A 12,579-nucleotide genomic window follows, 5' to 3' on the forward strand; every position below is an offset into this window, starting at 1 on the left:
AAGGAATACTAGTGCATGTTCACTGTGACATTACTCACTGTGTGGCTGGAAGCCCTCTGAGGGAACAATGAGGGCGAGACAACAGGGTAAGAAGGAGCTGTGCAGCTCGGGCAGATGAGCCAGAGGAGGTGGAGTGGGGATAAGCTGGGCTTGTGTCAGGAGAGTAAGAAACCCTGGGCAGGTTCCTGCCAGCAGCATTCCTGGGAACACAACCCAGGACATCATGATGAGGTAGAGAGATGTGCGATAGGGCAGTTTAAGAAAAGACCCTAGGTTTTCAAGTTCAGTGTAAAAGTTTGCTCCTGTGTTTTTTTGGGAGCACAATAAGGAAGCAGTGAGTCGGCTTCCATTGCGCACCAAATCACAGCAAACAGCTTTTATATCCTGTATTGAAAACACCTGGAGAAGTCATCTGAAGTGTCATGTATTGTCAGTTTTGTTTTGTAATCATCAGGGGTTTTATTCTACGCACAAATCATGGCTTTGGCTGAGCATTTAGTATTCGAAAGCACATTTATTTTAAAGTGTCAGTTCTCATTCACTGATGGTGTTCTGGGGAGGGTTGAGTTGTTTTGGGGTTTAAGTAAAGCAGTACTAAACCTGCAGTTTAGGCTCACAGACCAAACTGATCATCTATACAAAAGTGGGGTGCAAGACATGGGTTCCCCTCAGTGACAGAGTATACACAGATGCTGTGTGTACCTGCAGCTCCTTTCCAGTCTAAATGATGCTGTGGTTCTCTGAGTTGCCAGCTGCAGCCAGTAATTCTGTTCATACACTACTCTCATTCCACATTCAGAACCATGAAACATAGTAGAGCAGCACCATCCCTTTTGATGCAGGATCCCAAAGCTGCACATCAGCTGTGACTACACCGCAGTGCCTTGTTCCATATGAACTCATACTGGCAATTGCTCTGGGAGGTCGTTATTGGCCTGTAGGTGGAGTGTGTTCCATAGGTGTGGTTATATATCGAAAGCTAAAAAAAACCTTGCTTTCTTGTAGATTTGGTTTAATGTGCAAGAACATGATTCTCCAGCAAGGATAAGTTTTGATGTCAGCAAACCAAAACGATGGAAGTCTTTCTTTTCCAGAAGCTTTCCCTACCCTGGCCTCAGCAGCGTTCAGGTATCACTGATCTAATAACAGCTTGGTTTGAAGGGTTGTGAGGCCACAGACTAAATTCTTTGCACTTCTGTGGTTGTGTTTATGTAGCATTGGGTTTTAAACAGAGTTTTCTAGACCCTGCTTAAAAAGTCATGTAAAGTATTTGGTTTTATAGAAAATGGATGCATGGCTGTTGTCCTCTAACTACCCATGTAAGAACATGGGACAACAGTGAAGTAAAAAGGAACAAATCTTTAACACAGACATAAATCTAAAGTAGTAGCTTGGTATTATAAAGAAAATGTCCATGCTTGTCTTACAGCTAGGACATTCCTAGTAAACAAGCTGGGACTTCTCCACAGTTTATCAAAGGGAGTTGAAGTTTCCTTTGGGATGGGAAAACAAACAAAAATACCCAAACACTTGTTACAAGCATCTAGTTAATGTTTTTATCATGTCTCTACTAACTAAGGGATTATTTTAGCATAACTGTGAACTCGTGGGAGTACCAGCAGGGCAGTAACTCCTGATGTTAGGTTGTTGTATAGCCAGAAGAGGTTGCACATTTTCATGTTTCACTGTGTTATTTCTCTCTAGCCTGAAGAGTTAGTTTACCAGTGTTCAGACAAGGCTGCTGCAGTGGAACTCCAGGGCAGGTAATTGTACCTCCAGAACAAATGCTGTTGATCCTGATAACCAGTGCCTGTTCCCACCCAGATCCCAAAACCTGCTGTGAATGCTGGGAGCTGAGAGTGGCCTAAGAAAGCCAGCAGGAGTTCACAGGGCTGCTTTTCATGCTCCCTCATTAATAGAGAAAGAGCTGATCAGCCATGGCTGCAGTTTCCTAATAAGCAAGATGCTATAAAGGGACGAGAGGAGAGGCTGTAAACTAGAAAGGGCTCCAAGCTTCTAGCATCTGTTTCTGCCAGTGAACACGCAGGCACAACATAGCTATGTTGGCACTGCTTTCCTGTGCTTTTAGGTAGCAGTAAATTTAACTGAGGTAATTTGTGATCCCATAACCATACTAAGTGTCAGAGAGGACCAGTTCAGGTGTCCACTCAGGACTAGAATGGTAACAATTAGTCTGTTTTACTGCAGGATTGAGAAAATATTAAAAGAGAAGATTATGGAATGGAGACCGAGGCACCTCACGCGCTGGAACAGATACTGTACCTCTGCCCTGCGGAGCTTTCTGCCACTGCTGGAACAAAACCAAGGCAAAGATGTAGAAGACGATCATCAGGCCGAGCTGCAGAAACGGCTAGGGGATTACAGGGTACTGCTGTGAACATGTCTAGCTTGTGCATAGGAGTCTAAATCCCTAGGATTTTGTAGTGCTAGAGTGTGGTATAAAAGTGTGCTAGGATATATATTTCTTATGCTACCAAGAGTTATGAGGGCTTTTATACTCAAACAGATGTAGTATTTACAGAATGAAGGAGTGATTATCTATTTCAGTTATATATGTTGAAGATAAAATTTTCCTTTTGAATGTAAAGGTCAGAACGTACAGGTAAACTAGCTGCACTGTTCTGGTATTATTGCTCTACTACAGCACAGATTGACTGCTGCATTAGCTCTCAAGTCTGGTTGGTAAGAACCTGGCACTGGTGCTGAGTAGTCTACTTGCACCTGTAGGAGCCCACACAACACCATGTTTTGCTTGTTTTCTAGTCCTTGTTCCACTCTTTATAGGAAGAAATTGTATTTCAGCATTCACTACAGCCACCAGCGTGCCTGTTCCTGCTTCCTCCAGGCTGTTGTGACGCTTAGGTCATCCTGCTCTTCATGTTCACACACATGCTGACAACACCAGACACAGCGTGGCCATTGTCAAAGTGAGCTGCAGTTTCAGTTCCTGTTGGACCTGAAATGTATGATGGGCAGGAGATGCCTGCCACATCAGCTTCTCAGCAGAGCAGGCTAACAGAACACAGTGAATTCACACCAGTTAGAAGGCAGAAAAGCTGCTGCTACACTGTATGTGTTCATTAATGTAACTTTATTGTACTGCATTTCTAAACATCTTCAAACTTAACCCAAAGAGGAGAAATGGCAGCAGCTTGCCTAGAGTACAGGAAATAGTGAGGTGGTATTAAAATAGAAAATAAGCCTTTTTATTGCATCTCCTCAGGCCAGCATAAATTTGCATGCAGAGTAGAACAGGTTTTTAAACCTATGTATTTATTCAGGTGCCTTTACCTTTCTTCATTACCTGATGTGGTTTTTCTCTCATTCTTTCTCCTAGGTCTCTGGTTTTCCTATTCACAGGCCCTTTTCTGAAGTCAGACCTTTAATAGAAGCTGTACACAGCACCGGTGTTCACACCATTGACATTTCCAACGTTGAATTTGCTCTAGCTGTGTATGTTCATGCTTATCCCCAAAATGTTCTCTCTGTATGGATTTATGTGGCTTCACTTGTTCGAAATAAGTAGTACAGACCAGTCAGAATACCTCCAGAACTTGCTTATGTAGGGGACAAATGTGAGAGATTTCTCACACTGCTGATTTGAGCTATCTCAAGTATTTTAAACATGAAATGAGGGTTTCAGTAGCTGCAAACACACATGTGTTATTCATCCTACAGCCACTGATGAGACTACTTACCACCACCAAGGAAGAGACTGATAGCTTGCAACTCCAGTACTACTATTAGGCAATTTTTATGCCATTTTTTATTGTTCCCAGTGGGACACCACTCTCTCAAAGAGTGTTATAGATGCCCCCATATGGTGGGTGACACTACAGAGTAATACAGCAGCTCAAGCCACCTCATTTCTAGATATCAGGTGGTTCCTGGAATCATGCCTTGAAGAGGATGGTTTTTGCTAGTCAGTTTATTTTATCTACAGCCTTTCTTCCTCTTCAAAGACAATGGCAAATACAGTTACAGTTTTCCAGTACTCCAGCTCCTGAATGAAGGAGTATTTACCCACAAGTACATTTCACGCACCAAAGAGCCATCCGTGAAGACCACACCTCAGTTTTTAAGAGGCAATTTCATCTGCTGCTCCATACTTAGTGGCTGTATATAATGCCAGCACCATTTAGAGGTGTAAGATGACATTTTCTTTCTAAGTTAAATGCTTCATCTTTAATAAATATTTATGACAAAACCTAAGTGGAAGCTCATTCATTTTCTACAAGAATTTGATTACTTTGGAGTATGAAATCCTTAGCTTCAAGTTACCCTAATGAAAGATTATAAAAAGAATAGTTTACTAAAAACCACATTTATGTATTAGTATCATAGAATCATGTAAGGTTTAGGTTGGAAAGGACCGTAGTCATTAGGAATCACCTAGTTCCATCCCCTCTGCCATGGGCAGAAACAACTCCACTAGCCCAGGTTGCTCAAGGTCCTGTCCAAGCTGGCTTTGAACACTGCCAGGATATGCAAATAGTTAATACTTGGTATTAATACTGCCAGTGCTGATACCTATACTTCTGCACTTCCCTTGCTAATCACACTCTTCCAAGTGATAATGACAGTCTTCAAAAACTGAGTCAGGATGGGCAGGGGAGACCCTCTGCTTTCTACAAAGGTGGCCATTGACACGGTTTAACCCATGAAGCCCAGCCCCTCCCTCACTCGCCCCCACCCAGTAGGGTTGTAAAACCCATGGGCTGATGTAAGAACAGTTTAGTAATTAAAGTGCACTACTAATACTACTAGCAATAATAATGAAAATCACAAGAAGATACTAAACACCCCCCCGCCCAAAAACAAACCCCACCCCACCCTAACCAAAAAAAACACCCAACAAACAAGTGATGCACAATACAATTTCTCACCACCCGCTGACAGATACCCAGTCCAACCCCAAGCAGCGACTGACCTCCCTCAGCCAACTCCCCCCAAACACCGAGCATGATGTGCTGTGGTATGGAATACCCCTTTGGCTAGTTCAGGTCAGGTGTCCTGTCTGCTTCCTCCTGCTCCTTGAGCCCCTCCTCACTAGCAGAGGATGAGACTGAAGAGTCCTTGACTGAGTGCTACTTAGCAACAGCCAAAACATCAGTGTGTTATCAGTGTTGTTTGACTGAAGCCAAAACACAGCCCTGCACCAGCTACTAGGAAGAAAATTAACTCAGCCAAAAATGGGACACCACCCAGCCCTCCTCCGCCTGAGGAAAACCACTCATGATCTGGTGGCCACTGAAGTTCACACCCCCACATGGGCTACAACACTCCTTCTTGCCATGGGCTCTTCCCCATACTGACACACACACACTCAAGCACTACTCAAACATTACTCATCTTTTCCTAGCTCAGGTTTCACTTGGCCCAGCAGTGGATCTTCTGCCTCCCTGCTAGTCTCTGCTGTTCAGCAAGGAGCCTTTTACAGATCAAAGCTATGAGGAAAAACGTAACTTTGTCTTCCCCGGATTTCGTGTTAATGAAAACAGGCTTCCTTGGAAGCTGTGTCAAAAATACATCTTAGCACAGAGGAAAAAAAGAAACACCAAACCAAAACACACCCCCACAAACATTGCAGGTTTACAGCTCTGCAACACCCACCCATCTTGGCAGCCCGCTGGCATGGTACGCCTGCACATCACACCTCAAAAGCATGTATAACTCAAGTGCTACGCCAGGGTTGTACTGGTGGGAATGTTTTATTTGAGTATGCCTTTCAAGCCCAAATACAAAACCAAATGCAAAAGGAAGGTGAGGATTTCCCTAATTTTGCAATATAAAGAACAACTTCAGGATGAGAGGAAAGGGGAAGAAACAAGGCTCCTAAAGATGTAGAGTTGTTACCCAAACGCAAACAATACATTTCAAATTCTCTGCAGAGCTTTATATTGTACTTACGGATTCAAAACAGAAAAAGAAGCCCATTCACTTAACACAAAATAATCCAGTAAAGTCTATTTAAGTGCCAAACTTGGGAGAAAGTGGCATAAAAAAAAAGAGAAATCTGAATGTTTTCCCATCTTCCCCAAATTAAGTAAAACAAAACCCAACACCCTTCAAACCAAATGAGATTGTGAGATTGTTACAACACTGTACAGTACACTCATAATTAAGATTCTGAAGTTGTGGGCAGGGTCAGGCTAGTAGAACAAATCTCACTCCAAGGACTGTTAACACAAGATGCGAACTGTAAGTAAAGTGCATGAAAGGAAGCCTGCTCAGCTAAATGAAGTAGACTGAAAGGTCAGGAGTCAGCGGTCACTCGCCAGAGCGGCAGCAGGCCCGAAAACCACACTGCAAATTCTGGCATCCACTGGCGGTTTCAGCATGAGGACCTGCACAAAAACAGAGCACATGTGAGAAGGAGAAAAGGCCATTTGCTCAGATCCAGAATCCTCAGAACCTGGTGACTGAGGAAGTGTCTCCTTATGTTCATTCTTGCACTAAACTTCATTCAGCACTGTGAAGTCTGAAACACTGCCAGCACTAGCACAGTATAAGAACCTCAATTTGTGCTCTAGTAGCTTAGTCCCATGAAGGTAACACATTGAGAGTGACACAGATGTACAACGAGCAGCACTACACAAGCAAGTTTCAGCAAGCTCTCACAACCCGCTTTCAGAATTGAGGTGTATTTTCACAATGCATATTTAATGCCCATTTATCAGACTCAACCACCTCATGGCACTACCAAAGCAACTGCAATCTCCAAAGCAATTTCTACCATAATGGAAACAGGTTTCTAGTCAAAGTTTTTGCCATGAACGCTTCCTGGTTGGCCAGACCTCACAGAGTCTGATTGGACATTCAAAAACTAAAGAGAAGAATCAACCTTTTGTATCACTGCAGTTACCAGAAGCTGTAGGGCTAAAAAATAGCTGTTGAGAAAGAAAGAGTTGTGAGCAGAGACAGTACAAACCGACATGGTGATTCTACCCACCTCCACTTACCTTTGCTTACTGTTAGCCCTTTAACTTGAAACATTAGTGATCATGAGATAAGAAACTACTACATTTATTAATACAGGATTTTATTTCCTGCAGCCTGCTTTAGAAACACAAACATTTACAATCAGGTTGTCTAAATGGTGGCACCAAACATAAACAGGAAGTGGGTTGCAGAGTTAACTAAAGCTGGGAAAGACCTAACCAGAACAACCCAAATTCCCCTCCTTTGTATTTGAGACAAATCAAAGAATATTTAAGGTGGTTTTAATGCACTTAGAGAAGACTAGCAAAATCATGTAATGAACTAGGACACCATGCTATGTCTGGCCTGGATTTTTCCTCTTGAACAGTGATTTGAAGTCATAATTCAATTAATTTCCAAGAACGTGGTGCCTGCAAATCAGCTTTCTGCTTCACACAACACACTGATGAACAATATTCTACAAGGTAATTAAGTTAACATGCATGAGACTGAGTAAAACAAACCTGAAGCTATAAGGAGGGACAATGGTTACAGTATGCAAAATAGTAAACTTCCATTCATCAGTAAACTTCCTTTTCAAATCTTTATTCACCTGAACTAGACTTTGATCGTCCAAGTCAGTTACGAGCTAGAGTCTGAAAAGTCCTTTAAAAAGGAGACTCGGTGCTTCTGAATAGCTGGTTTAGAAGAGCATGTCCTGTGTAGCAGCATTTTCCAAGTTGTAGCTGACCTTCCTCATCATTGCCACAGCAATTCTGAAGCAACTGTCTCATTTCTAGTAAAATGCTTGTTACAGAAGCACAGTTCTACAGTTCACGGTTACGTACAGAACCACGACATCCCAAGGAAGGGAATATTCCATATATTTCAATATTGTTTTCCATCCTTTTCTTGCTCATTTTAAGAATTATCTACCTCATGCTCATAACTGGAACATAAAACCTGCACTTCTAGGTCTGACCAATGTCCATCTAGCACTACCTTCATCACTGGAAACAGCAAGTGTTATCTATGGAGACAACGTACACTTATCGTGCACACCTTTTATGTCTTCCCAGCATATCCGACTGTTGTAGCAGGGACATTCCCTGCAGTATTTGTTTATGGCTTATTCCTGCATGCACTTGTTTAACCTCTTCCTGATTCCACAGCTCTGACAGAACCGAGTTCCAGAAGTCCACTACACTATTACATCTGGTTTAAATCAATCACCTGCCCACCTCATCTACTGTCACTGGGCTCCAATACTGCAGAATCTGGAGTTAGTGTTGCACATTTGCCTCACCTACTGCTTTCCAGTTCTGTAAGCAGCCATCCCCCTTTCAGCATTCCCATTCCCAGACTGAAGCATTCCAGCCTTTTGAGCATCTCCTTGCAAGACAGCTGCTCAGTTCCCTAACTCTTTTTAGTAGACCTGTATCTTCTGTAACTGTTACATACACTCCTCAAGACCGGAAGACCACATGCAGTACTCCAAATGTGAGTGCCTCAAGGCTTCCAGGACCATTCAGCAATACTATCTTGCTGTCAACACCCTGATGACTCATAACAGTGGTGACTTTTTTGGCTGCTGCTGCAAACAAGAAAGATCTCAGAATTAGCACCAACAGCTCTCTGAAACCATTGTCTGCACACTGCAACTGCCACCTCTGAATTCAGCTTCATGCAATCACAGTTTGATTATTCCCAACCACATACATATAACATACATACAGCTTACTGAAGCTCGTAAGAGGTCCTTCTGGAAATCTTCAGCAGCCCAGTACCACTCAAAAACATGGAATTTACCATGTGTATCTCTTACACCACAACAGCAACAGAAATGCTGGGTGTGACCAATCACAGCACAGAACTGAAGGGTGGGACTAGGGGGACAGGACACAACACAGGGGAAGAGAGGGAGAGATGTCACCTTCTACAATCCTACCCATCCTGAACAGTGACCATCAAGCCCTGCCCTTTCCTCCTATCATTTAATTACCTTGCAGTTTTTTAAGCAGTCCCATAGCAACTTAAAATCTCAAAAACTCAGAAATGTCAAAGTAAACTGCACCATCTGAAAAGTTTACACATTCATTTCCTAATGTATTGGGCACTGAACTGCAAATGACATTAACCACACCACAGTGAATTTTTTTCTTAGCATATACAGGCAATTACCATAATTTGCAGGGTATTTTACACTTACTACAAGGTAGTAAGTGTCATTAATGCCAAATGTAATTACTGAAAGGTAAGGCTATTTTATTATGACTCATTTCATTTACATTTTGACATGTCAATTATTTCTTCCATCCCAAGTAATTTATCTCCTCTATAAATGCCCTAGCCCTCCTTATTCTTTTCACATTCGATATAGATAGCAAAATTCAAATGCCTTTGCTTCTGATAACCAGGGAGAGCGTGCTTTTGTTTCTCTAGCTCTAATTGCTACAACTGACTCTGGCTATCTCTCTTTGGCTTCCTAATCTCTGATTTCCCCAGTCTTTACTATAGACCTCATTTAGACTGGACTTTGTTTTCAAGTGATCTGTTTGAGCTCAAATGACCTCTTTAATCTTGTCAAAAATATTCTTTCGTGTTTCCTTTGGACTCTATATACAAGGTCTCCATTTCATCTCACCTCACACTGCTGCACTAGGTTAAGCAATATGGTAACTGTATACAGTTCCTCTTACACTGCCCAGTGAACGAGATGGTAATTTCAGATCTGCTTAGAATGGGGCTGATTGACTTTCAGAAGGGTCCCTTCTCTTTCTGCTGACTGTGATGACTTATCGAGTGCTAGCAGTGTAGTGTGCTTCGGGTGGTTCACCTGGGAAAGCAAAATTAATCCATTCTCATCTAACCTGCTACAGTCTACGTTACTGGTTTAGTCACCTCTAAACTGGATTACTGTAATGCTCTTTATGTGCACATCCAATTACTCAGATGCTTCAGGTGACCCCAGAATAAAGGCCTGTTTACTCATGATGAACAGCTGTGTTTTCAAAGAAAGTACACCTAAACATTCCTTGCAATATAAGAGGAGCACAGCTACTGCATTGCTCCACTTTGTCACATGTACTAGTGAAACAAATACTAGCTGAAGTTTTCTAGAAAGAAGTTAGGCATTTCACCAAGAATACATGAGAGCCCAGACCATGACGATGGTGACAAAACCCCTCCAGCCAGGACAACTGCCTGCCACCATAACATCCCTTCAGCCACTTGTTCTAGCTCTCACCTGTGGTGGCAGAAACATTCAGGCGGTCTATAGCAAGATGGATCCCTGACCTGCCTAGGAAGAGAGAAGAGAGCTTTGGGGGGAGAAGTTCTTGACTGATTTTACAAAGCAGCTACAGAAAGGCTAATGCTGGCCACAGGAAAGCTGGAAGAATGAGCTGTGAGGAACACAAAGAAGGGAAGGAAAGAATTCTTTTTCGCAGCCACCACCATGAGAGTCTCCATCATCAATACCGCATACTGTATGTGATAGTAATGTAGCAACAGTAATACATTACAAGAGAATTACTAAAAAAGAGACATCAAATTAAGCTTTACCTTTTAAAAATACATAAATGCAATCCTAAAGTCAAATCTGAGTTTAGTGAGTGTTGCTCTTCATCAGCCTTTGGTATAGTTACTCTTACACACCTTTGTGAGAGCACCTTGGTTATCTGTAGAACTCAGGAGCTGTAAGTCTAACAACAATGCACTCCCATATGAATCTGTACACAGGAGCCCATAAATCTTAAGAGAAATTGCAAAGTCTTGGCTCTGTTGCTGGAAGACAGCTCAAACTGTGAGCAGTGAACTTCAAAATGCCAGAAGGCTGAATCATCAGAATTACCACGACTTTATTTCATTAACGCCCTATTTCTTTAATTAAGCACCTGAGGACTCCATCATTAAAAAACTCTAGAAATTGAATCACAAGTAAAAGCTTCAAAGGGCAACTGCTGCAGAAATTAGGGAGCCCCATTTTTCCAACCCTGAAGATGAGAGCACTCCTTCAAAACTGAGTATCCAGCAAGGAGACTGAACACAGCTGGATAAAACAGCCCACGGGGAAATACAAACTTTATGCAGCAAGAGACAACTCAAGCACTTTATTTTTCTTACTGACCAAATGCACTTCAGACATGAAACAAGATCAGCCTTTAGGAAGGGTATATCCTGACAGATTTGTTTTCAGCTGTGGCTGAGGATTACCTAACTCCAAGTCTCCAGTGTTGAGCAGAACAAAAGCAGAGATCCTAAACATGAGTATGCACACCAAGAACCAACGTCATACTAACAGCAAACAAGAGATTTGGAAGTGCGGGCAAATTCATGGCCTCTGCTCTTAATACCTACATCTTATTACTGCTGTGCAGCGGCAGGCTGTGACTCAGACCCAACTGAGTCGATCTAACCACAGCTGCCCTACCTTTTTAGAGCAACTATGGTTAGACCAGCACTTGAAATGCTGAAAACTGCAAACATGCCTAGCAAGCAAGCCCAGAAAGCCCTCCACAAAGAAAATCCAGTGAAGCTGAAGGGACCCAAGTGCAGGGTTTAGAGACAAAAACATCTGAAAATAGGCTGTAGGTGACAGTAAAGCCCTGACTTATAGTCAGGTAACAAAGTGATCTCTTTCTTATACAGAGATGGCTAAATTCCATGCTGTTGGCTCCATTTTTTGCTCTGCAAGCCTGATGAGTTTTCTAAAATGGTACCAGAACTCATCTCCTTCCCCAAAAATAATCCCTGATAAACTGGTAGGTGAAGAAAATTACAAATTATTTTCTACAAGCTTACAGAGCAGGCGTCTTTCTGCAGCAGCTAATAACAGAATCTATGTACATGCAAAGTAAAAAAGCAGACAGGGACTGATTTAAATGACACAGCTATTGCTTTCCCTACAGTTACTTTAGAAACATGAAGTGATACAGAAATAGCTCAAGCTGTTGCAGAAAGCCTGCTGCCCACAGAGCAGAATAAGGCATTAGTTTTGAACTTAATAGCCCCATCAAAATGAACCTGAGTGAAAAAACAAAGAACAGTACCCAGATAAAACTGCGGGGGATTCAGTTATAAAAGGTCATTTCCCACTTTAGGATTTTGCTTAGGATACCACTTTAAGTTTTTATCGACTTCTTAGAGAAAACAGCCACAAACTTCTGAAATGCTACTATTTCTCAACAGATGTGAGAAGTCAAAGCATTACAGCCTCACTCTACTCTTGATTCCTCTCTACAGCAGTAATTGTTAATCCAAAGGCATACATGATGCTTTATAGAACCAAGCAGAGTTTGTAAGGCTCACAGCTTCCAGGAGGCAGTAAATAAAAGGAAGGAAATAAACAGGAAGAGGATCAGGTCAACTTTAAAGGGTAATTCCAAACAATATTCTGTTCAAATACAAATAATTTCTTGAGGATATTAAGGAACAGCCAAGCTTTAAAGTGCTGGACTCACACAAGGGATTCTGGCTTTGCAAACTAAATACTAATATGACATACTGCATTTTAGGGATGAAGAAAGAAACAGAAACATCTGAAGACAAACCAGAACATCAAGTCTGGTATTACTGACAGAAGTGAAAACAGAAGAAAAACAGCAAGGAACTGGATGTAAAAGGAAAAGGCTTTTA

General features: G+C 42.0%; 2 protein-coding genes across 2 annotated transcripts in view; one reads left to right on the plus strand and one right to left on the minus strand.

Annotated features, from left to right (window-relative positions):
- CC2D2A (coiled-coil and C2 domain containing 2A) overlaps nucleotides 1-4,215 on the plus strand; it is a 54,616-nt gene extending 50,401 nt beyond the window's left edge. The window contains exons 33-36 of the mRNA XM_034064639.1: nucleotides 1,006-1,128; nucleotides 1,705-1,763; nucleotides 2,209-2,386; nucleotides 3,359-4,215. Coding sequence (XP_033920530.1) covers nucleotides 1,006-1,128; nucleotides 1,705-1,763; nucleotides 2,209-2,386; nucleotides 3,359-3,547 — 549 coding nt within the window. The 3' untranslated portion in view covers nucleotides 3,548-4,215. The remainder of the gene's footprint in view (nucleotides 1-1,005; nucleotides 1,129-1,704; nucleotides 1,764-2,208; nucleotides 2,387-3,358) is intronic.
- Nucleotides 4,216-5,713: 1,498 nt separating this feature from the next.
- Nucleotides 5,714-12,579, minus strand: part of FBXL5 (F-box and leucine rich repeat protein 5) — a 33,909-nt gene continuing 27,043 nt past the window's right edge. Inside the window, exon 11 of the mRNA XM_005148482.3 lies at nucleotides 5,714-6,368. Coding sequence (XP_005148539.2) covers nucleotides 6,292-6,368 — 77 coding nt within the window. The 3' untranslated portion in view covers nucleotides 5,714-6,291. The remainder of the gene's footprint in view (nucleotides 6,369-12,579) is intronic.

The sequence above is a fragment of the Melopsittacus undulatus genome, chromosome 7 (genome assembly GCF_012275295.1).
Source record: "Melopsittacus undulatus isolate bMelUnd1 chromosome 7, bMelUnd1.mat.Z, whole genome shotgun sequence".
Lineage (NCBI taxonomy): Eukaryota > Metazoa > Chordata > Aves > Psittaciformes > Psittaculidae > Melopsittacus > Melopsittacus undulatus.